The 23,483-nt window shown below is 52.1% G+C and overlaps 2 protein-coding genes across 2 annotated transcripts; both read left to right on the top strand.

The window, feature by feature from the left end:
• The first annotated feature begins 1,988 nt into the window (after positions 1–1,988).
• LOC135287553 (zinc finger protein 239-like) lies at positions 1,989–4,331 on the top strand. Its single transcript, XM_064400845.1, has 3 exons — positions 1,989–2,123; positions 2,969–3,047; positions 3,227–4,331. The coding sequence occupies exons 1-3, from the start codon at positions 1,989–1,991 to the stop codon at positions 3,895–3,897; spliced, it is 885 nt and encodes a 294-aa protein (XP_064256915.1). The 3' UTR covers positions 3,898–4,331.
• An 18,172-nt stretch (positions 4,332–22,503) lies between these two features.
• On the top strand, positions 22,504–23,483 carry LOC135287708 (olfactory receptor 14C36-like). Its single transcript, XM_064400931.1, has one exon. It carries the CDS (start codon positions 22,504–22,506, stop codon positions 23,266–23,268), a length of 765 nt encoding a protein of 254 aa, XP_064257001.1. The 3' UTR covers positions 23,269–23,483.

Raw genomic sequence — 23,483 nt, 5'->3', positions numbered from 1 at the left:
CAGAAACAAAACCCAAATAAACAAACAATAAAACGCCAAAAGCCAACAAAAACAAACCAACATAAAGAAAAAAAAAACCCAAATCAAACAAAAAAAAAACCCAACCCCCCCCAGACAAAGAGAAAAAAAAAACCAACCAGAAAACCCCAAGAAAAGCAACAAAAAACCCCAAATATACAAAAAAGCCACCTAAACAGAAACAAAACCCAAATAAGCAAACAATAAAACGCCAAAAGCCAACAAAAACAAACCAACATAAAGAAAAAAAAACCCCAAACCAAACAAACAAAAAAAAAACAAAACAAGAAAAAGAACTCGCCCCAGCAGAGCTGTTCCATCCTTCACTTGTCACACCTGCACTCAAACAAGACATAGGGCTGCAAAAAAGGAGGATTCATTGGACACATTTGTTGGAAAAGCAGGTTTCGGACAGGGTCTCAGGAGAACTGTTCTCAGCTGAGCCAAAAATGCCCCTTTGGCAGCTGCAGGGCCATTGGAAATGCAGAGCCTCAGCCCACAGGGCAGCAAAGGGCTCTGAGCTCCCCTCCCCTGACACCAAACCCTGTTCCCAGGCTGCTTCACACGCAGGATTCTTCTGGAGGACTGCGCAAAGCTGAGAGTGGGCTCTGGCTTCCCCATGGTGTGTGTCCTAAAGCTGCCTGGGAGAAGAAATGTCGGGTCAGCTCGGCTGGCACAATCCCTCCTGGCACAGGGCACAGCGCCAGGAAGGGCTTTGGGTGCCGAGGCTTTGCTGCAGCCAAGGAAAGCTCCTGGCTCAGGGTCACCTTTGCTGCTCAGCCTGAGCCCCGAGTGCCCCAGCAGCAGCAGCAGCAGCAGAGAATGGCAGCATTGCCACGGGCTGGCACAGGAGGGGAGATTTTCCTCTGGAGAGAGGCTCCTAATCCAGTTTTTGCATTCAGGAAGCTGCAGATGGCTCAGCTTTGGCTGCACAGCAGCTGGAAATGCAAGTCCAGGACCTCTGTGCATGGCCAGCCCCAGCAGGTGACAGCAAGGACAGGGCCCTGGCACAGTGACATTTGCAGGGAGCGCCTTCAGCAAGTGCTGGGGGCTGGGACTGTGTGCAGAAAACACCCTGGGGGTCTCTGCAGCCAGGCCAAAGGATCAAAGTTTCAGTTGTGTCCTGGCCAGGGAGCACCAAATCCATTGTTTTCCATTGCCGGGTGTTGTAGGAGCCCCAGAGGAGAGCCCAGGGGGCCAAGGAATGGAGAGCGGGGACTGTGCAGGAGCCGGAGCAGCCAGAGAGGCCGGGCTGAAGGTGCGGGGCGGGCACGGGCTGGGAGGGGGCACAGCCCGGGGGTCCCGCAGAGCCTCCCTGCTCCAGAGCCGCAGCTGCGACAGCGGGGCAGCTGCCGGGATCGCTGTGCCAAGGACGGGCCGCAGCTGGGGCTTCCGAGGGGCTGGGCTGGAGCAGCTTTTTGTCCCGATGCACCAGGGGCATTGCCGCGGGGTTGGGGTCCCTGGGAAGGCACAGCAGGACAGGGTGGCAGGGGCTGGTTTGTGGATTTGTGCTGGGATGTTTTGTTGGCGGCCCTGGGCGGGCTGTGGGAGCCGGGAGCGGCCGGGCGGGCCCGGAGCCGCCCCTCGGGCCGGGAGCCCCGGGCAGAGCTCTGTGCTCGGGGGCCGGGCCGGGCAAAGGCTGAGGGAGAGCGGGGGAAGCGCTGGCACGGAGGCCCCGGGCTCGCCGTGCCCCCCTGGCCACGCAGCCGGGCTCGGGGCCGCCTCGCTCAGAGCCGGCCCCGGCTGCGGGGGTCCCGGGGCTCCCTGGGCAGGGGGCGGCGGGGGCTGCCCGAGCTCCGTGCCCGGCGCTGGGCGCGGCTGCCGAGGCAGCGGAGGATGCAGGGTCCCCCGTGCCGGGGCTGGCTCTGCCCGGCCCAGGGGCTGCACTGTCAGCCCAGAGCCACCTGGGGATCGCCCGGGACCGGCAGGGCTGGCAGGGAAACCGGCCCTGGGGGGAGCAGAAACGGGCAATGCGAGACCTGGGGGTGCTCCAGAAGCCTGGACATGTTGGCAGCATGGACAGGGGGGAGCCATGGATACCCCAGGACCCTGAAACAGGGACCCCGGACAGTGCTGACCCCTGGGACGCCTGTGATGCCAAAGTGGTGAGCCCAGAGAAGGGGAACCTGTGGGATTGCCAGGAGCCCCAGCAGCCCAGAGAGGGGGAACACCAATACAAACCTGACCCGCAGCAACCCAGACAGGGGGGCCCTCCAGGAGCCAAAAGTGGAGAGACCAGAGAGGGGAAATCCAGGGTTGGGTGTTTTTGCTGAATCTTGGTCATGTATGCATTTTGGGGGACCAAATCTCGGTGTTTTGGGGATTTACACGGGCAGCAGATTCCCAGTGACTTCTAGAGTGTGGAGGCTCAGGTGCCCAACACTGGAACTGTAATAGCTCAGGGCAAAGGTGACCAGGGTCAGAGAGAGACACCCCTCTGAGGACAATGGTCTCACCATAAGCATTTGCAGGCCCATGTGAATGCAGCAGGCTTCATTGGTATCACCCAGTCCAGCTGCCCTTTTTTCCTTATATGTACTTCCCCTAGAATGTTCTCCCCTCTCTTGTCCCCCATTGGTCCTGATTTACTGCAATGCTCTGCCCCTGTTACCTCATTGGTTCCCCAGTTGGCTGCCCCTCCTCTGCACCACCTGTGCTCAGTTCCCATTGGCCCTTGGCCCTCAGACCCGCCCCTTTCCCCCCTTATCAAACCCTGTGTTCTCAGCCCCATTTTGTCTCTGTGTCTGGACCCTCTACGTTGCAATAAACTGCATTTGGAGCTGTCTCTGGCCTTGTCCATCAGCAGGTTAAGCAAGCGTGCTCCGGGCTCTGGGAGTGCAGGTTGCTCACAGGGGCTTGTTGTGGATGTGCTGCGACACTAGAGATTGACTTGGGCAGGAGGAACCCCCTAATCCAATGTACTCATATGCTATATTTTTCCCCAAACCAGGATTTCTCATTCCCAAGCCTTGGCTGGATGGAGGAGGAGTCTGTGAGGAAGAGAAAGATGGCCCGGGACACGCAGGCAGGTGAGGAGGAAGTGAGTCCCCCTTTCCCCCTCTCTCCTGCTCCATCTCCCAGCCCAGCAATGCCCCCGGCTGCAGGACAATCCCACTGCTGTCCTGCTGGGGATGCATTGGGGAATCTTCTTCCCTTTCCCTGTGGCATAGGGGCAAAACCCATCCTCTCCTTGTCCTTCCTGCCCCAGACAAGGAGGTGAGGATGGAGACCAGGGAGGACAAATCCCCACAACAGAACCTCGAGGAAGAGGCAGATTTGAGCGGCTGCACAGGGCAGAAATCCAAGGCGGAGGAAAAGTCCCAGAGATCCCACAGGAGGAGGGGCACCAAACCCAGCCCAGGTTGCTCTGAGGTGAAAGGCCGCACCCTGTGCCAGGAGGGTGGACAGAGCTTCAGCCAGAGCATGGAGCTGGTGGCCCATGAGCAGCCTCATGATGGAGAGAAGCCCTACAAGTGCTTGGAGTGTGGGAAGAGCTTTAGGCAGAGCAGCACCCTGATCCAGCACCAGATGATCCACACCGGGGAATGGGCCTACGAGTGTGGGGAGTGTGGGAAGGGCTTGAGGTGCAGCTCAGAACTCGTCACCCACCAACGCATCCACACTGGGGAGAAGCCCTACGAGTGTCCCCAGTGTGGGAAGAGGTTTCACACCAGCTCCAGTCTCCTCATACATGAGCGGATTCACACGGATGAGAGGCCCTTCCGCTGCCCTGACTGCGGGAAGGGCTTCAAGTACATCTCTCATCTCGCCAGGCACCGGCGCATCCACACTGGGGAGAGGCCCTACGAGTGTCCCCAGTGTGGGAAGAGCTTCACCCAGAGCTCTGTCTTGAACAGACACCTATGGAAGCACCGGTAAGGGAAGCCCTGCAAATGTCCCTGCAGGGAGAGCTTCGTGCCTGGCTCCAGCTTCATACCCAATTGGAGGACCCACGTTGGGAAGAGACCTGTGATCCATGTTCCCTGTAATCCATGCAGGGAAGACACCTGTCCCTTTTCCTGCCCCTGCCAATGACATGATGTGGGATTGAAGAACATGAGGATCTGGCTAGGGCCATGTCATTATATTCACTCTCTCCTCAGGTCGTTGCCAGGGGCAGGAAAGGGACTCTCTCCCTGAGGAGAAAGGTGTCCTTTCCAGGCAGGAGGAAATACCTGGCCAGGAAGAGCCAGTGAGTTGTGTTTTGGTTTTCCCTGTAAATAGTTTTTCTTTTGCCTTCTGTTACAGTATTGTTTCTGTTCCTGTTTGTTCTTTATCTCGTTGCTGTCCCCAGTAAATTGTTCTTATCCCTGCCTGGGCTCCTTGATTTTTGTGCTTTCCGTGGGGTGCGGGAGGGCAGCGAGCGGCAGCGCGGTTTTAGTGGGAGCAGGAAATTGGGGAATCCCATTCCTGAACCCTGGCCCATGGAAACCGAGCATCCCAGCAGGTCCCAGCCCTGGTGGCCATGGCAGCAGCCTTGGGAGCGGGTCTCTGGCTGGGGCTGTGGGAACCTCTTCCCTCTGGTGCCCAGGGACAGGACTGGAGGAAACGGCTGCAGCTGAGTCGGGGCAGGCTCAGGTTGGATCTCAGGAAAAGGTTTTTGCCCAGAGGCTGCTGGGGCACTGCCCAGGCTCCCCAGGGAAGGGTCCCAGCTCCAGGGCTCTCTGAGCTCCAGCAGCGTTTGGCCAGCGCTGCCAGGCCCAGGCTGGCATTGTTGGGGTGTCCTGTGCAGGGCCAGCAGTTGGACTCCAGGATCCTGATGGGTCCCTCCCAGCTCAGCCAATTCTGTGGATCTGGGATCCCTTGACCCATAGCAACAGGGGGCTGGGGATGGTTGCCATGGAAACTGACCACAGGGATGGAGCTGGTGATGGTTGCCCACTAAGGATCAGATTTGTCACAGGCCCTCAGAGGGGTTCCATGGGGACTTTCCCAGAGTCTCCAGGCTGTTCAAGAGCTGGAATGTCACAGGCAGAGACAGGGGTTTCTGGGGATGGTAAAGAGCCCTGTGGTCAGAGGCAGTCACAGCCATTCCATGGTGACATCCCAGGGGACCTTGGGCTGCAAAGGCACCAATCTGTCACAGGCACTCACGGGGGCTCCACGGTGACATCCCAGGAGTCCCCAGGCTGCCAAAGAGCCGGGATGTCCCAGACACTGACAGGGGTTCCTGTCATGGGCACAGTGGGAGCTTCAGGTAAAGCTTACTAGGGAAGCTCCTGTTGGTTCACGAGGTGCAGAATAGCCCCCACGGATCCCTAAATATCACCACTGATTCAGAGATGACACAAACTCAGATCAGAAAGCTGAGGGCTAAAAGCTGCCTATTTATTCACTCCTCTTCTTTTATACCTTCGTTTGCTACAGCTGGATCTCATTGGTCATTTAATCAACACATTTCACATGATTGGCTAATTAAGACAACACCCTTCATTGAGCATCTTTATGGAAAAACACCATCTTATTACAAATACCACCTATGGATAGTTTACAATTCCTTCTCTCCAGCTCCCTAAATGTTCTCAGACCAATTCATGGGAAAGCTTATCTTGTTTTCTCTGTCTCTGACTAGAGTGTCATATCAACACCCAAATTCCCCCAAGGACCTCCAGGCTTTCTAAATTCTTTCTGTGAGAACAGCATTGGAGGAGCTGGTTCCAATCTCATCTCCAGACTTTTCAAGCCTTCATGTATAAAGAATTATCAAAGTGGAATTAAGCCTTTATAGAATTTGTCCCACAGGATTAAGGATAGCAAACCAGAGATATTTATATAAATATCTATTATGGTAATGATGAGACAAAATGATCTTAATCAGAAGTTTTTACACCAAGACATAAGAGCTGTAACATATTATTTTAGGTAGAGCACTCGGAAGTGATTTCAAAGCAACTGTGTTAAAACAAAACCAGTAATTAAACAGAGATTGATGTCACTCCCCTAGACCAATGACCATGGGCATATCTCTTTGGTGTAGCCTTGAGGAGTGACCTTGAGGGGTGTCCCCACTGCAGGGAGGAATCTCCACACCCCCCAAGAAGGGAAATGTCAGGAGACGCTGCTGTTAAAATTTGGGACAGGGCTTTTCTAGTCTGAAGTGCTGCCCTGTCAGTCAGATGTGCCCAGGCTGGGCCAGGTCAGCAGCTCTGCAGAAGCTCTCAGTGCTGTCCCTTGGTTGTTCCTTTCTCTGGGCATTTTTCCAGCTCTGCCACAGCTCCAGCTCCCTCTGAGAATGTTGAACATTGGGATGAAGGAGTCAGGCTGGTTTCAGCTTTATTCACCTCAAAAGCAGCATGACCCACCTCCTTCATTTCCCACTGGGGCTTTGCAAACAGGGCCTTGCTGGAGTTGTTGGAGCCCATTGCAGGCAGAGCCTCCTGCTCCAGCAGGAACTGCCTTTCCTGTGCCAGGAGCAGGGCAGGTCCCGCTGCAGGAAAAGCCCCAGGCCAGCCCCAGCACAGGGAAGGGCTCGGGCACAAGGGCAGAGTGCCGTGCTGGGAGCTGTGCCAGGCAGAGCCTGAGGCACCAAAGGCACCTTGGCAGCAGCAGCTGCTTGCAGGGCATGGCCAGAAGCCTCCCTTGGCAGCCCGGCCTGGTGGCCAGCACTGCAGAGCTGCTGCCTCAGGGCTCATTTCTGCCTGGGCTCTGAAAAGCCACTTCTGCTCCAGGAGCCTGCCTGGGAAGCCATTGGCCCCAGCACCTTGGGGACAAGATATGAATGACAAAACTCTTCATGCCAGCAGAGACAAGGCAGGGGCAGAGGAAAGAGGAGAGCCAGGCCCAGGGGACAGGGCTGCCATGGTGATGGCTGTGAGGTCACTGCCCCTGCAGCAGCCTGGCTGCCCTCAGCAGACATTCTGGCCAGAAGCGTTGTGAGGGCACCCAGCACATCAGAGAACCCACACAACAGGAATTCTGTCCTTGGGGATGAGAGGGTTTCACTGGGTCAGGTTGCACAAAGCTCATGCTCTTGGAGCATTCCTGGGATGGGGAATCCACTTCTCTGGAAAAACAGTTGCCATTTTGTGCAATTCTCATCATTATAAAATATTTCCTCCTTCTAACAAATGTAAATCCCCCCTCATTCAGTTCAGAGATATTGAGCCTTGTTCTGTCACTGCAAGATTCAGGACAAAACAACCTTGACCACTATTTTTCCATTTTCACAGACTTTGGAGAGGACCCAAAAATCTCCCAAGATGGGGTTTGGAGGCCTCATCACATAACCAGCAGGTAGAAGCACAGGGCTCTGTAATCAGTGGTGTGGAGACAGGACAGAACAGGAATGGCCTGGGAGGAATTGAAGGGCGGTTCAGAAAGGCTGGAGCTTTTTTTCATAGAGGATATAAGCATGAGAAACCAACAATGGCACCAAGGGCATCTGGGGAGGCCCAGACTGGCCACCAGGAGAAAGGAATTTCCCTGCCAGGGCAGGGCTGTGGTGCAACACATCCCCACAAGGAGCCTGGAGCAGCCCAAGGCTTTGTGTGGGCAGGCAGAGGCAGGCAGGAGGCAGAGCTGTCAGCAAAGGCAGGGGCCAGCCAGGTGGGGCAGCCGGGGGACGACGACAGCCTGCAGGGACAGAGGCACAGGTTTGCTCAGCATGAGAGACACCTTTCCCTTGGTTGTCCCCACCTGTCATCACTGCCTCCAGTGTTCCGCTCTACCTGGAACGTGGGGTCACTTTCTAAGACCTGTCCTTCAATAGGACACATTAACCCTTGAAGAAAACTTCTGTGTTTCAATCTCACTTTGAGTTGTTGAGAGGTTTTTGAGCACACTCTGAGGGACTCAGTCTGATGCAAAGAGCACCAAAGCCCCAGAGGGTCATTAAAGTCCTTGTGCTGTGTCTGTGCTGCTGAGCTGGGCCGGGCTCCTGGCCCAGAGGCAGCTCCTGGCAAGGGCAGTGCTGCAGAGAGACAGCTCTGGCCAGGAGCAGCTCCTGTGCACAGCCCAGCAGGGCTGGGGCACTGCCAGGGCAGCTCAGGGACACCAGCAGGGCACAGCCAGAGCTGAAAGGGGCTCAGCACTGGCAGGGGCTGGGGGATGTCCCAGAGGGGGCTGTGTCACAGCGGCACCTCTGTGGCTGTGTCCTAGAGGCACAGAGCAGCTGTGATGTCAGCAAGGGGCTGTGTGACTGCACAGAGTGGGCTGTGTGAGGTCACAGGTTGGGCTATGACATCACAGACTTTGTTGTGCGAGGTCATTGAGCAACTACAGCATCATAGAGGGGACTGTGTGACATCACAGAGCAGGCTGTGACATCATGGCATGGCTGTATGACATCATAGAGCAGGCTGTAAGGTCACAGTGTGTGCTGTGACATTACAGAGTGGCAGTATGGTGTCACAGAGAGGGTTTTGTGACATCACTGAGGGGGTTGTGACATCACAGAGCTGTCTGCAATGTCATAGAGTAGGGTGTGAGGCCATGGAGTAGACTCTGCCATCATGGAGGGTGGCTCTGTGACATCAGAGACTGGTTTGTGACATCACCATGTGTCTGAGTAAAATTATAGAGCCAGATGTGACATCACAGAAGAGACTGTGACATCACATGGTGACTTTGTGACATCACCGAATCTCCTGTGACATCACAGAGCAGCTTTATGCTATCACAGAGTGATATCCCAGCATTGGCCCTTTGATATCATGAAGAGGCTTTGTGACATCGCAGATCAGGCTGTGACATCACAGAGCAGTAGTGTGTCATCACAGAGTTGCCTGTGACATCACAGAGTAGGCTCTGTGACATCGGAGGCTGGACATCATAGAATGGATTCTGCCATCACAGGATATCTGTGTGACATCACAGAGGGGATGTGACATGATAGAATGGCTGTGTGACATCCCAGGGTAGCTTGTGTAATATCACAACATTAACTGTGACATCATAATGGGGGCTGGGTGACATCACAGGGGCTGTGTGAGGTCACTGGGGAGGTCACTCTGCCCCAGCCCCCCTCACAGTTCCCCCAGAGCAGTCCAACGCTGCTCGTGCACAGCGGGGTCCCCTGTCCCCCCGGGTCCCCCCGCCCCTGGCGCCGCAGCCTCCCCCAGAGGATGTTCCACGAGATCGACCCCAGAGCCTGACACGGGGACGGGGGGCCGGGGCCCTGGGGGTGGGACAGGGGGACAGGGACCCCCCGCCGGCATCCTCGTGTCCCCCATGGCCAGAGCCCGGGCCAGGGCTCCTTCACCCTGCTAGAAACGAGGGCTTGAGAACACTGAAAAAATCCTCGACAAGAGATCAGCAACATCAGATTTAATATTATGTGACAGCACCACAAAGTTCCTTGGCAAGAGGCACTCCTGACTGAACACTTCAGGCACAACAAAGAAACAAAGCAACAACAAAACCAAAAAAACCTCCACACAATCAAACCAGAAATGAACAAAAAACTGTCCCTTTGTGTGTGCGTGTGTGTGTGACACAAGGACAGTGAGGGCAAGGATAAAAGGAATACAGCCTAAAAGTGTAACAGAGCTCAAACTGAACAGAACTTGACTTACACTTTAACCTTAACTGATACCTTCAACATCACAATTTAGCAGAAGAAGAGAGTTTAGCAGTATTTAACCTAATTTATAACATATGACTTTGAAATTTAACAGGGGAATAACATTTAATACTATTTAACTCGGCTATTAACTTATAGTAAACATAATGACTTAGCAAAATAACAACTCTTAGATAATTTAACTTCACTTAGACCTTGTGACTTAACCTTTCTTACAGGCCTGACTGACTCAGCTATCTAAGGCACTCAAGCCCCTCCAAGAGCAGCATTTCTGCCACATTTCCCCAGCACAGGCACTCCTGTGTGCACACAGACACAAAGAGTCAGTGCAAGGCACCTGTGAGAAATTCCCCTGAGGGCAGGAAATGCTCCCTGTGGATGCTTTGGCATCTCCCCAGCGGGTGAAGGGTTGAGCCTGGAGGAGTGGGGGGATCGGCCCAGGCTCCATCCTTGTTCAGGATCCCCGAGTGCAGCAAAGGGGAGAGTTCCCGGCTAGGAGAGGCCCCACTCAGAGGGAGTCGCTGGCCCAGGAGAGCTCCAAGGGGCTCCTTTTGCAGTGCTGTTTGTAGGGCCCCAAGAGAGGGGCTGCAGTCACAGCAATGGTTCCTCCTGGCCGCACTTGGCATCAACAGCTTTCTTTGGCAGTGTGAGAACAGGGATGTTGTGCCACTGAGGGAACAAAAGCAGTTCCCAGGGCTGCTCCTCCAGAAACCAGGAGCTGGTAGGGCACAGCAGTGCCTGGAGCAGACAGTGTTTGTGCTGAGCTGCAGAGGAGCTGAGCCCAGGAGCTGTTGGCCAAGGCTGAGGCCCAAGGAGCATTTCTGAGCTGGCAGGGCGCCCTGAGAAGGGGAGGTGGGGGGAATGCAGCAGCACAGGGCCCGTGGAAGCAAGGGACCATGGTGACACTGTGTGGCCCTGTGAGGCCAAGGGTCCATTGTGACATTGTGAAGCTTTGTGAGACCAAGGGACCATTGTGACACTGCGAGACGCCATGGAGCCAGAGGTCCATTGTCACATTGCAAGGCCTCATGGGATCATGGAGACACCATTAAGAGACTTCACAGTCTCATGGAACCAAGGGGCCATTGTGACACTGAGGGGACTCATGGGATCATGGAGACCATTGTGACACTAAGAGCCCCCGTGGAATAAGCAAAGCATTGTGACAATGTGAGGCCTCATGGAACCAGTGAGACCATTGTGACCCTGGGGGTCCCCACAGAACCAGGAAAACCATTGTGATGCTGTGGGGCCTGGTGAAACCAAGATGCCTTTGTGACACTGCAGGGCTGCATGGAAACAAAGGTCCATTGTGACATTGCAGGGTCTCGTGTCATCAGTGGTCCATTGTGACACTGTGGAGCCAGAGGAGACCATTGTGACACTGCAAAACCTCCATGGTCCAAAGGTCCATTGTGACATTGCAGGGCTCATGGAACAGAGGAGTCACGTGTCATTGTGGCACCTGGGGAATGACGGAGACCATTGTGACACTGCAAGGCCTCATGGAATCGTTGGGACCATTGTGACACTTTGGGGCCTTCTGCAACCCAGGAGCCATTGTGACATTGTGGGACCCCATTGAACCAAAGCACCATGGTGACACTGCTGGACCACATGGAACCAAATCACCATTAGGACACTATGGGGCCCCATAGAACCAAGGGGACCATGGTGATACTGCAGGGCCTCTTAAAACCATGGCAACACAGAACAGTTCTGGCTGGTTTGGCCTCCTGTGGACTGCCTGGCTGGTCCAACTGACCACGGCATGTTGAAGGTCTCTTCTCATCTGCTGCTGAAACACTGGTGCTCCATACTTTTTTTCATATGGAAAAGATCTGTCCTTCTCCTGCAGGCACCCATGGTCAGAATTGGGATATCATCTCCAAATTACCATATATCCAGGGATTATTCCCATAGGAATATTGCCAGGACAAGACTGCCTGACAGCGTTTTAATGAGGGTCACCTTTCATCTGTCCTCAAAACTCTGGGGAAGGCTCCATGCTTTCCTTCTTGTGGAAATAACTATTCTGCTTCTCTAGGCGCCCATGGCTGAGATTGGGCTTCCAATTCCAAAATTCCCTAAATTCAAAGACTGCTCCCATACAAAATCTGCCATTGCTGACAAGTCTGGATGGCCTTGGCCTAGTGAGACTCTCACCTGCCTTCCAAACACTGGGGCTTTGTGCTTTCCTTCCTATGGAAAAGAGCTCTCCTTCTTTTCCAGGTGAACATGGCCACAACTGGGATTTCACCTCCAACATTGCATACTGTGACAGACTGGAGGAGATTGTTGGCTCAAAACATTTCATGTGTCGGGGAGGAATGGGCAGATCCAGCCTTGCCCTGCTCTGGAACCCCAGCACTGCCCTGGAACCCCAATCCCCCCAGAGCCTCTATCCCAGCACAGCAGTGGCTGCCAGTCCCTGGCACAGCACAGGCAATGCTCCACAGCCACCTCTGGAGCCCCAGCCCAGCTCCTGAGTGACCAAATGAGCCCAAGTCCCACCTGGGGGAAGGGCTCAGGAAGACCAAGGGGTATTGAAGGCTGACCACAAGGCAAGCACACATCTTGACCCTACCTCCTCTTGGCATTTCCCTCTGAACTGCTGGAGTCCAGGAGTTGGTAGCTCTGTCTGTGCTTCTATAAATCTTATTTTTCTTTCTCTCTTTCTGTGTCTACTTCTTCTATTTTTGTCCTCTTGCAAACTCTGACTAGCTTTAAATTGAACAGACTTACAATTTGTGAAGTTGAACAGGGCAAGTTATGACTTTGAGAAGTGTTTTTTGGTGATTGAATGTTGCAATAAACATTTTGACAAAATTTCTCTGATTTTCTAAAGTTGCCAGTAAAGGCTGTTTTGTTGTTTTGATCTCGTCAGAATTTCTTGTTGGTATTTTTCCCATGCATCCAACTCAGAGTACACAAACAACTGTAATACCTTTTGAATGTCTCCTTGAGAGAGTTTTTTAGTGGATGGGAGTCAGGGCTTGTCTGTCCTGCTTGGCACAGCCCAGGCAGGGCTTTCCCAGCCACATTCCACACTCCATTTCCCAGCTGGAGCCGCTGGTGCCTCTGAGTTCTGCTGGCCCAGCCCCAGGGACGCTCACCTTGTCTGCCCTTTCCCCCACGGTCTCTGGGCAGGGATGGCCTCAGTGGGGGCTGCTGACATCCTCAGCAACTTGGAGGCTGCTGCTGGATTTCACTGCTCCAGAGGCTTTTTCAGCCTGCAGCTCTTCAGTGCAGGAATTCAGTGTCCCAGGGCTCATTAACATTGAGAATACCCCAACAAGACAAGCCTCTGGGAATAATTCTATTTAAGTTTTCAAATCATTCGTGGTTAATTACACAGATTTCAAATGTGTATTTAAACCGAGTATATTTATTTCTATTTAAAAAGACAAGGAGAAAATGTTTTTTAGGTCCTGTTTAGGTTTTTTTTTTCCTCTTAATAAACTGATATATGCAATCTCCAATTGGCACTGAATCAAAGTACCTCCTCATGCAGTCTGAATAGATATGAAAATCAAGACCCTTCATGGCTGACAATCAATCAGACTCTGTCCCTACCCCCACCCCACCATTTCCCCCATCCAAGCCCTGGCACTCAGAGCAGCCTTGTGCAAATCTCAGCTCCCTCCAGCCCAGGCTGCACCTGCAGCTTTCAGCTCCTTGGCTCCAACTCCCACCTGCTTTCCTTGGAGAAGGAGTTGCCTGAGACACAGATGGATGTTCATTGATTGTCAGCCAACAAAGCCAAGGGAAGGCACAGCTCCATCAAATGCAAAAGTCATTCTTCTCCCTGGCTCTGCCCTGGCCCTGATCCCCACAGCCTGTCCTGTTTCCTTCATCCCTCCTTTGCCAGGCACTTTCTGGGACAAGGGAGCTCTGCTCTGGCTATGGAGGGAGATCCAAGTGCAGCCCCTGGAGTGGGAACCACAACTCATCAGGTTCGTGTCCTTTGAGGGACCAGGAACTGGTGAAACTCCGAGGCACAGAAGGGTTTCTCTTCATGGACAACATAAAAAAATGTGAACATGATACAATTTAATAAATTTAATAATCATTAAAACCCTTCCCTGAGCTTCTTGTGACCGCAACATCTGACATGTCCTCCATCCACAAGGGATTGCCATACAGGAAGAATTTTAGACAGAGACATAGGAAGAGGTGATATAAAAGATAAAAACACAACTAAGATGCTGACTAAGAAGGTATTTAAAGTTTTGAAAATTGAGCAACTCCCTGAAGCGCCAAGCATGAAGCCAGTCGAGGGAGACACATTGGAATAACCAGAGAACAGCTGCAGGAGGAAATCTGGGAGCAAGGGGAAGGACATAGATCCAGCTGCTCTAAATGAAGAGATGTCTTTAGACACGGCCATTTTACCAGGAGAGCTGGAAACAGCTAAAGGAAGAGGGCCCTGAAATACTAGACTGAATGTTGGTGGCAAAGGTAGAGGGGAAGATCAGTATTTTTTCTCCTGCCATCAGGAGAAGAATCCATGAGATCCGGGAAATTCCTGTTCCTGGTGGGAAAATTTTGCCATTTCTTCAAAGTACTCAAGTAATCCAGATAAGAAATATTTTCTGGTATATTATGAAACTAACAGGTATTGAAACCTCTGCCCCTTTCCAGGCAGACATCAGCTGTGTGCCCATGAACAGGCAGTGCCACTTGTGCCCTGAGGTGCCCAGCTGGGATTGGATCTCTCCGAGAGAACCTGAGGGAGAGCAGAGCACCTTGCAAGCTGCAGGTCCCTGCCAGCCCCGCAGGGCTCCTGTCCCATCAACATCTGCTCTGCTGCCAATCACAGCTGGGATAGCACCACCACTGCTGTGTGATTGACAGCTCTGCCAGGGCTGGGGGCGGGGCTCTGTCCCACCACAAACCAAGGCCTGACCCGGCCCTGGCCCCACACGGGCATTCCAAGCATCCCGAGGTGTCTCGGGACATCGATCTCATCCAGCCTCTGACAGCGACCACGGTGACATTGCGGAACCTCATGGAACCAAGGGTCACTGTGACAATGCGGGTCCAGGGAAACTGTGGTGGGACTGTGGAACTTCATGGAATCAAGGAAACCATTGTGCAGTTCAGGGGCCCTGTGGAAGCAAGGGTCAATGATCAAACTGTGGGGCCCATAGAAACAAGGAGCCATTGTGGCACAGCAGGGCCACATGGAGCCAAGGGACCACTGTGACTCTGTTGGGACTCATGAAACCAAGAAGCCATTGTGACATTGCCAGACTTCATGGAATCAAGGAGACCATTGTGATGGTGTGGGGACCCATGATGTCAGTGGAACATGGAACAGGTCTGCCTGCTTTGGCCTCCTGGGGCCTGTCTGACTGGTCCCGCTGAATTTGACATGTCAAGGGCCACTTCCCATCTGACTGTGAAGCACTGGGGCTCCGTGCTTTCCTTCCTATGGAAAAGAACTCTCAATCTTCTCTAGGCTGCCATGGCTGAAATTAGGATTCCACCTCTAAAATTCCCTATATCCAAGGCTTTCTCCCAGACAAAACCTGCCAATACAGTCAAGTCTGGCTAGCCTTGGCCTCTGGTGACTGCCTCTCATCTTCCCCTGGGGCTCGGCTGTTTTCTTCCTGTGGAGACCACTGAGACACTGTGGGGCGTTGTGGAGCCAAAGGGCATTGTTACACTGTAGGAACTTGTGGAACCAAGGGGATCATTGTGACACTGTGGGGTCTTGAGGAACCATGGAGACTATTGTGACACTTTGGGGTCTTGTGAAATTCAGGGGCCATTGTGACACTGCAGAGTACCATGGATCCTAGGGACCATTGTGACACTGTGGAGCCTCACGAAACCAAGGACATCACTGTGGTTCTGTTGAGCTGCATGGTCCCAAGTGTGGGAACCCATAGGATTAGAGGATTTTAGGAAAGCTGAGAAAAAGAATGGCCTCAGAGACAGTAAGGATAGTGAAATGCTAAAGCAGCAAAGAAGATATATCGGCAGTAGCGAAGACATGAGAAATAGAACAATAAAGCTTTGTAGTTTGGCTTTCTAAGTTGCAAAAAGTATATTTTAGTAAATATTTAGATGGTTAAATATGAATGGGGCTCTACACTTTGTCTTTTATAAACAAACCATTGTATGAGAGAAAAAGCTGCTATTGTTTTAACCAAAGCTATGTGTGCTTCATGTGGTTGGATAGAACTACTGTCAATATGCTTATGCTTTCTGTGATTGGCTGAAACTGGGTCTGAAACTATCTTATAATATGTTGCAACATTAAATTTCCTTGGCCTGCTGTCTGGATAGCGAGTTGCTCACATCGATCCATTGCCATAGCCATGTAATGAGACTGATGCTTCTTAAATAAACAGCTCACGACACTATTCAGGTGTGGTCCCGTTCCATTCGTGTCTGTATATAAACTGCCGGCGTCACCAAGGGGCCAGTGTGAAGCAGCAGGGCTTTGTGGAACCAAGAGGCCATTGTTGCATTTCAGGGCCTCATGGAGCCAAAGGGCCGTTGTGATCCTGTGGGGCACCATGGATCCATGGAGACCATTGTGGCACTGCAAGGCCCCATGGAATCATTGTGACACTCTGGGGCCCCAGGGAACCAAAGAGCCATTGTGACCCTGCAGGGCCTTATAGAAGGAAGGGGTCATTGTGACACTGTGGGAAGCTGTGGAACCATTGTTGCATTACTGGGCCCCAACAGAACCAAGGGGCCATGGTGACACAGCAGGGCTTCATGGAACACAAAGACCATTATGACACTGTGGGGCCCTTTTGGGACCATGGAGACCATTAAGATCTTTAAGGTCTTTTGTAACCAAGAGGCCATTATGATGCCATAGGATATCATGGAAGCAAGAGAACCACTGTGATGTTGCAAGACTTCATGCAAGCATAGAGCCATTGTGACACTTCAGGGCCCTATGGAACCAAGAGAACACAAAACAGGTCTGGCTGCCTTGGCCTTCCAGGAGTCACCTGACAGGTCTGGCTGACCTTGGAATGTGGAAGGCCGCTCCCATCTGCCCCTGAAACACTGGGGCTCTGGGCTTTCCTTTGTATGGAAAAGAACTGTCCATCTTTTCCAGGTATCCATGGCCAAAATTAGGATTCCACCTCTAAATTTCTGTGTATCCAAGGACTGCTGCCAGAGAAAAGCTGCCAGGACAGACAGGTCGGGATGGTCTTTAACTGCTGAGTGCCAGTACTGACCTGTTTTCCAAACACTGGAAAAGGCTGTATGCTTTTCTTTTTGTGGAAAAAATCCTCCTTCTCCAAGCACAAATGTCTGAAATTAGGATTCCACATTCATAATTTTGAATATCCAAGGGTTGCTCCCAGACAAACCTACCAGGACAGACAGGTCAGGCTTGCCTTGGCCTCTGGTGGCTGCCGATCATCAGCTCCTGAAACATGGGGGTTCTGTGGTTTCCTTCTTATGAAGACCAATGTGACACCTTGTGGCCTTGTGAAATGAAGGGGCCATTGTGACACTGCAGAGCACCATGGATCCAAGGGACCATTGTGACACTCTGGAGCCTCGTGGAACCAAGGACATCACTGTGGCTCTGTTGGGCCCATGGTCCCAAGGGCCTGATGCAAAGCAGCAGTGTGGGAGTTAGCTTGGCTGTAACTCAGAGTCAGCCAGATCTTACCCCGAAAGAACCTGGCATGAGGTTCAAGCCCTGGGAATCATTTGTTTAACTTAGGATGAGCTTGGGAGTTCTCCCATAAGCCTTTAGTGTTGTTATGTTAAGTTGTCCAAGTTCTGCTTCCCTACTGGTTACTTATTTTCCCTATATGGGTATTGTTCTAGTTCTCTAGCCCCAAGGCTATGTGTTATTGCTTCCCCTTTATCTCAGGTCTTTCGATAGTGCCCTTCGTACTGTGCTCAACTTCTCCATGTTTATTGTTTTTCACCCCATTATTGAAGTTCTTTGTTGCAGCCACCCTCACTGTGACATCTGACCCCTGAGCAGGGACCCTGACATTCAGTTGTGTCAGCTGAGGTTAGCTGAGAGATAAGCCAGTGCTCCCTGGGATTGTGGATTGTGCCTGGCCCAGTGGATTTCCCATCACTTCGAGGGACCTGAGCCAGCATTGGTGGGGATGATGACGGTTTCCTCCTGTGGAGGATTGCAGGTGGGTTTGGGAAAATGCAGGATATTTATCGCCTATTTTGCCACCGTGATTTTAAAATATGGATCCACATCCCATAATTGATTTGGGGTGTTCCGGTGGCTGTTCCCCCCAAGGCGAGAAGGAGAAAAGTGGGTGGTCAGTTGTCCAAAGTAGAAAGGAGCTTATATGGACACTTTAAGCTAATTCTCACTGATCATGACAAAATATTTTCAAAGAAGAAATTAAAATCAATTGTGAGGTGGATCATTAAAAATTTTCCAGACACTTATGCTGACGAAATCCATACCACCGAATTTTGTGACTCTGTGGGATTTAAATTGTAAACCTTTCGATCAAAAGGGACCCCGTTGCACTCCACATGCTCCCCTTCTTCTACACCATCCTTGAGACCCTTCACCAGCAAGCTGTGTGTTGAAAACTCGATCCATCAGTCACTCCTAACCCGGGACCTCCCCTGAAACCTGCCTTTCTTGGACTTTCCATGATGCTGCAAGATGGCAATGGCCACGCTGTCTTGGAGCATTGTGCCCTGGAGACCCAAGATGGAAGAAGCCCGAATGTGGCTTGAGAGCCTGACCATCCTCCCTCCATCTTGGCTCCTTCACTTCCTGCTCCCACAACCTTCTCTTCCACTCTGAACGAACCTCCAGACTCCACCCCTGTGACTGCAGGTCACATCTCCACTGTCATTCATTCCACCTCCACCCTGGGCCACAGCTCCAGAAAATGACAAAATGGCAGCGCCCTTTACTCACCTTCCGGCAAGAATATAAACGCCATGGTCAAGGATACTAAGCCTGGCTGTCACACTATTTCTAATCCAAGTGTTTCTGCTCCAAGCTATTCTTCCTCCCCAGAAGACAGTTTGGATTCCCCAGATCCACCTCTCCCCTCAAGCCTAGAAGAACCCTGGGAAAGGATCTGGAAGGAAGCAGTTAAGGAAGGAGACTGGCAAATAGTCTTGAAACTCCTCATTGCCCCAGGACATGATGAAAGAAGGGAGCAGAATCCCAGGTATTGGTTTACGGGGAAATCAAGGAGCTGTGTAGGGCAGCTAAAGACTAGAGGCAGGACTCACCTTGTTTTAATGGCCTAATGAGGGCCATGTTCACAGCACATGATTTAAAATATATTATGACCATGTTTTTATCACCTACAGAACACACCCTGTGGGAAAGGGGGGATGGAAGTGTTTACTAAATCAATTAATAGCAGACAGAAATCAACATCAAACTAGGCAGAATTTGGCTTTTTGCAACGGCCCAGTGCAGGTTGGGATGATGATCCACCCTCACAGCTAGCCCAGGGCAGGCCTGGAGTGGCCTTGAGGGCACCTTGGTGACACCTTGGGCTTGGCCCAGACTTGAGGATGGTCTATGTTTTCAATAGAGAAACTCAAGAGTTTTAGATTGCTTCAAAGCATTAAAAAGACAAAGCCCTTCTTTGGCTGTGTGCAGTCAGATCTCCAAGCAAAGCAGATCCCAAGTGAGTGAGGAGAGACAGGATGGGGATGGGGAATGTGGAGCAAGGTTGTTGACACTGGGTCAGAGCTCAAGGCACAGCTTCTCAGAACAGGCCAGACCTCCTTAGGAGAGTCCCTGGATCAATATCAGTCACAGAATGCTTCAATCACCTCTTGTTTAATAAGAAAAATAATAAAAGACATCCTTTAAAATAGGAATACATATTTACTAGAAAATCTTTGAAATATTTCTCCAGCAGGAAAACCTCCTGATGAACAGCACTAGAGCAGAAGGAAATCAAGGCAGAGCCATGGTTTGTCAGGACTTGCTTGATGCTAATAAGCCCGGTGGTGCATTTGGAGCTGAGCCCTGGAACCTCAGGGCCTGAGTGGAGATTGTACAAACCTGTCCAGGAGTCAAAGTCAGAAGAAAACCCCAAAGTGTGTCAAGGCATGAATGGGTCCCACTAAGGTCTATCCCCAACACAGGCTCCTCATGGACTCCTTGAAGGAGAAAATTGGAGGCCATGATTGCACAAAAACTTCTCAAAGACTCAGTGTGAAAGGGAAAATTCAAAGTATTTTAAAAACCTTGAGTATCTCAAAGTATTAATGAGCCCCACTGAGTGCCAGTACAAAGCTCTCAGGGGTCTCGTTAAAGCAGATAATTGGGGCCATGATTGCACAAACCTCTCCCAGAGTCTGTATCAAAAGGGAAACCAAGTACCTGAAAATAACTGAAGTACCCTGAAGAATTAATGAGCCCCACTGAGTGTTGTTACTGACAAAGGCTCTCCAGGGACTAATTACAGCAGAAAATTGGAGGCCATGGTTGCAAAAACCTCTCAGAATCGCCAAGGCAAAAGCCAAACCCAAAGTCCTTTGAAAAACCTGCATTCCCTGGGAGCAGTGAGGAGCTCCCAGGGCCATTGCTGAGCAAGGCGCCCCAGGGACTCCTTCGCAGATCCTTGAGGCCACTGGGAGGTGGGCCAGGGGGGATGCTGAGGGCAGGACAAGGGGCTGACAGTGCCCAGCCTGGCTGGGGCTGTGCCAGGAGGCCCCAGGGCCTCAGGACAAGGTGTCTCCTCCCAGCCCTTGCTGGCACAGACCCTGCTGCTGTGCCCCAGGCCACCAAGACTTGGCTTCTCTTTGTCCCCACCTGTCATCACTGCCTCCAGTTCTCTGCTCTGCCTGGGTCCTGGGGACACTTTCTCACTTGTGTCCCTCAGTGGGACCCATTAAAAGTCCAAGAAACTTTGGAGTTGGATTCTGCCTTGGAGTTCTGGAGAGGTTTCTTCAGCTGCCTCTCAGGGACTGATGTTCAGGGCCTGAGCACAAAGCCCCAGAGGGTCATTAAAGTGCTTGTGCTGTGTCTGTGCTGCTGAGCTGGGCTGAGCTCCTGGCACAGAGGCAGCTCCTGGTAAGCAAGAAGAGCTTCAAAAGCACATTTCTCTTGATGAGCAGCTCTTGTGCCAGCCCAGCAGGGCTGGGGCACTGCCTGCAGCCAGCCCGGGCACAGCCCAGAGGCACAGAGAGCTTCAATCAGTCAGGGCTGGGAAGGTGCTGAGAAGTGCCTGGGGCAGAATCACTGCCAGCCCTTGGCACAGGAACCTCTGGCTGCAGGACAATGCAGCTGCAGCTCCTGGAGCCATCTCCTAAAGCTGGAACATCCCAATGCCTGCAGACCCTGTGAGTACAACTCTGCGTATTTCTGGTGCAGGGGAGGTGAAATGCTCATGAAACTCTGACATGCTGAGGGGTTCTGATCAGTCATAGAAAATTTCCAAGACAAGGATTTTGATAGAAATGAGGAAATTTCCTAAAGTTGCTATTCATTTTCCTACTATAGGAGATAGGCAGGGAGGGGAGATAAAGATTAAAGGTTAATTAAAAATTTTTAATTATGAATTTTAACAAGTGCCTGAGACATCTGAACTCTTAGTGGTCAATAGGTTCACAGGAGATCCCTAATGTGCTTTCAGCCACTCTGCCCAGGGACAGCACCAGCATCACCTTTGCTGGACCCACCAGGCTCAGTCTGAGCTGTCCTTTCTCCAAGCTGCAAACAGAACCTGCCCCCAGCCAGTGCCCTGCAAACAGGCAGTTTCTATAGGGCCAGGGAGAGTGCACAGAGATTTGGGGTCTGTGTGTGCTGGCAGGGAGAGATCAGGCACAGGGAAACTCCTGCAGGATGAAAATCTCCAGGAAGCAGAGAGAAGATCAGGCAATGAGAGAAAACAAAACCCAAAAATCCTGTGGCAGGGAGAGTTTAGAGATGTCCACAGGATCCCCTCCAGTGCAGCCCCTGCCTCTGAACAAGCCCCCTCCCTCCTGTCCCCCAGCCAAGCCTCTGCCCTCAGGGCCGGGGCTCCAAGGCGTGAAGCCCCTCCTGTGCAGGCAGAGCTGCAGCAGAGCCGTGGGGCAGCTCTGCAGCCCCGGGCCCAGTTCCCTCTGCAGAGCACAGGGCTGGGAGCAGCTGCCCGGCCCTGGGGGCTCTGGGAGGGGGCACAGCTGGCTCAGGGTGACGCTGTGCCCAGTGCCCGGCTCTGGGCAATGCTGTCAGTGCAGCCAGGCAAGGAGCTGCATCTCCCTTCATCCAGTGCCAGCATAAGGACCCTTGGAATTCTCCCTGAGATTTCAGTCCAAGCTGGGAACTTCAATGCAGGATGAAAACCTGCTCTGGAGCATCTCTGAGTTATAAGATTGATGGGGAAAGGCAGATGTGTTCTGACACTGAAAATGCTGCTGGATTGGTGAAATGAGAAAAGGCCTTGTCTACAAATGTGGAGCTGGGCTGTGGTGGATGCAACTCTTCCCAGCAATATCTGGTGATCTTTAAGGAAAAGTTGGGAGTGTGAACATCCTCCATTTGAGAAAAGTAAAAGCCCAGAGAAACTCTGAACAGAATCAACTGACAGACTGTCTCCACTCATCACTTTGCCTCACAGAACGTGCTCTGTTCTCACTGCGGGCAGCAGAAATGCAGAGGGTTTCTGATATCCAAGAATACCAGGAGAGATACAGATGGAGATTGAAAAGAAAACCTCGAGAACTCTTAAATACAGAAGCTTGTCAGTGTGTGTTACAGAGGAGGGTGTATGGGAAATGGCTTTGATTTTGGTTACAGACATCTCCTCTAACTCTTCATTATCCTTTCTCCATGAACAGGTCCCCATGTGCAGCCCCAGCAAATGTCCAACAGCAGCTCCATCAGCCACTTCCTCCTGCTGGCATTGGCAGAGATGCGGCAGCTGCAGCTCCTGCACTTCTGCCTCTTGCTGGGCATCTCCCTGGCTGCCCTCCTGGGCAACGGCCTCATCATCAGCGCTGTAGCCTGCGGCCACCACCTGCACACGCCCATGTTCTTCTTCCTGCTCAACCTGGCCCTCAGCGACCTGGGCTCCATCTGCACCACTGTCCCCAAAGCCATGCACAATTCCCTCTGGGACACCAGGAACATCTCCTACACAGGATGTGCTGCACAGCTCTTTCTTTTGTATTTCTTCATCTCAGCAGAGTTTTCCCTCCTGACCATCATGTGCTACGACCGCTACGTGTCCATCTGCAAACCCCTGCACTACGGGACCCTCCTGGGCAGCAGAGCTTGTGCCTACATGGCAGCAGCTGCCTGGGCCAGTGCCTTTCTCTATTCACTGCTGCACACGGCCAATACATTTTTCCTGCCCCTGTGCCATGGCAGTGCCCTGGGCCAGTTCTTCTGTGAAATCCCCCAGATCCTCAAGATCTCCTGCTCACAATCAAACCTTAGGGAAATTTGGCTTCTTGCTTTTAGTTCCTGTTTAGGATTTGGTTGTTTTGTGTTCATTGTTTTCTCCTATGTGCAGATCTTCAGGGCTGTGCTGAGGATCCCCTCTGAGCAGGGACGGCACAAAGCCTTTTCCACCTGCCTCCCTCACCTGGCTGTGGTCTCCCTGTTTATCAGCACTGCCTCATTCACCTACCTGAAGCCCCCCTCCATCTCCTCCCCATCCTTGGATCTGGCCCTGTCAGTTCTGTACTCAGTGGTGCCCCCGGCCCTGAACCCCCTCATCTACAGCCTGAGGAACCAGGAGCTCAAGGCTGCCCTGAGGAAAATGATGACTCTATCTTTTCAGAAACGTTAAACTTTTCTGTTCCAGAACCTTGTGAATGTAACTCTTTAAAATCTTGGCCTTTTATTCCTATTTGTCCATTTTGTCACTAGGACCTTTTCTAATTATTTTTCTGGTGTTATAATGTTTTTTATAAGATACTGCAGTACTACTCTGAGCATTTCTACATGAACTTCTCTTTTGTAACACAAAAGATTTTAGGTGGCTTGTTCCCTCTGCATTTGAAT

This window comes from Passer domesticus, chromosome 30, assembly GCF_036417665.1.
Source record: "Passer domesticus isolate bPasDom1 chromosome 30, bPasDom1.hap1, whole genome shotgun sequence".
In the NCBI taxonomy this organism is placed as follows: domain Eukaryota; kingdom Metazoa; phylum Chordata; class Aves; order Passeriformes; family Passeridae; genus Passer; species Passer domesticus.
Note: the sequence above shows the minus strand (reverse complement) of the source record. Positions and strands in the feature narration are given on the sequence as shown.

Excerpts from the sequence above, each read along its gene's own strand:
- LOC135287553 (XM_064400845.1), top strand. The coding sequence starts at position 1,989 with ATGCGAGACCTGGGGGTGCTCCAGAAGCCTGGACATGTTGGCAGCATG. Across the intron at positions 2,124-2,968 it reads ACGCCTGTGATGCCAAAGTG|GATTTCTCATTCCCAAGCCT; the intron begins GTGAGCCCAGAG and ends TCCCCAAACCAG. Across the intron at positions 3,048-3,226 it reads GGCCCGGGACACGCAGGCAG|ACAAGGAGGTGAGGATGGAG; the intron begins GTGAGGAGGAAG and ends TTCCTGCCCCAG.
- LOC135287708 (XM_064400931.1), top strand. The coding sequence starts at position 22,504 with ATGTTCTTCTTCCTGCTCAACCTGGCCCTCAGCGACCTGGGCTCCATC.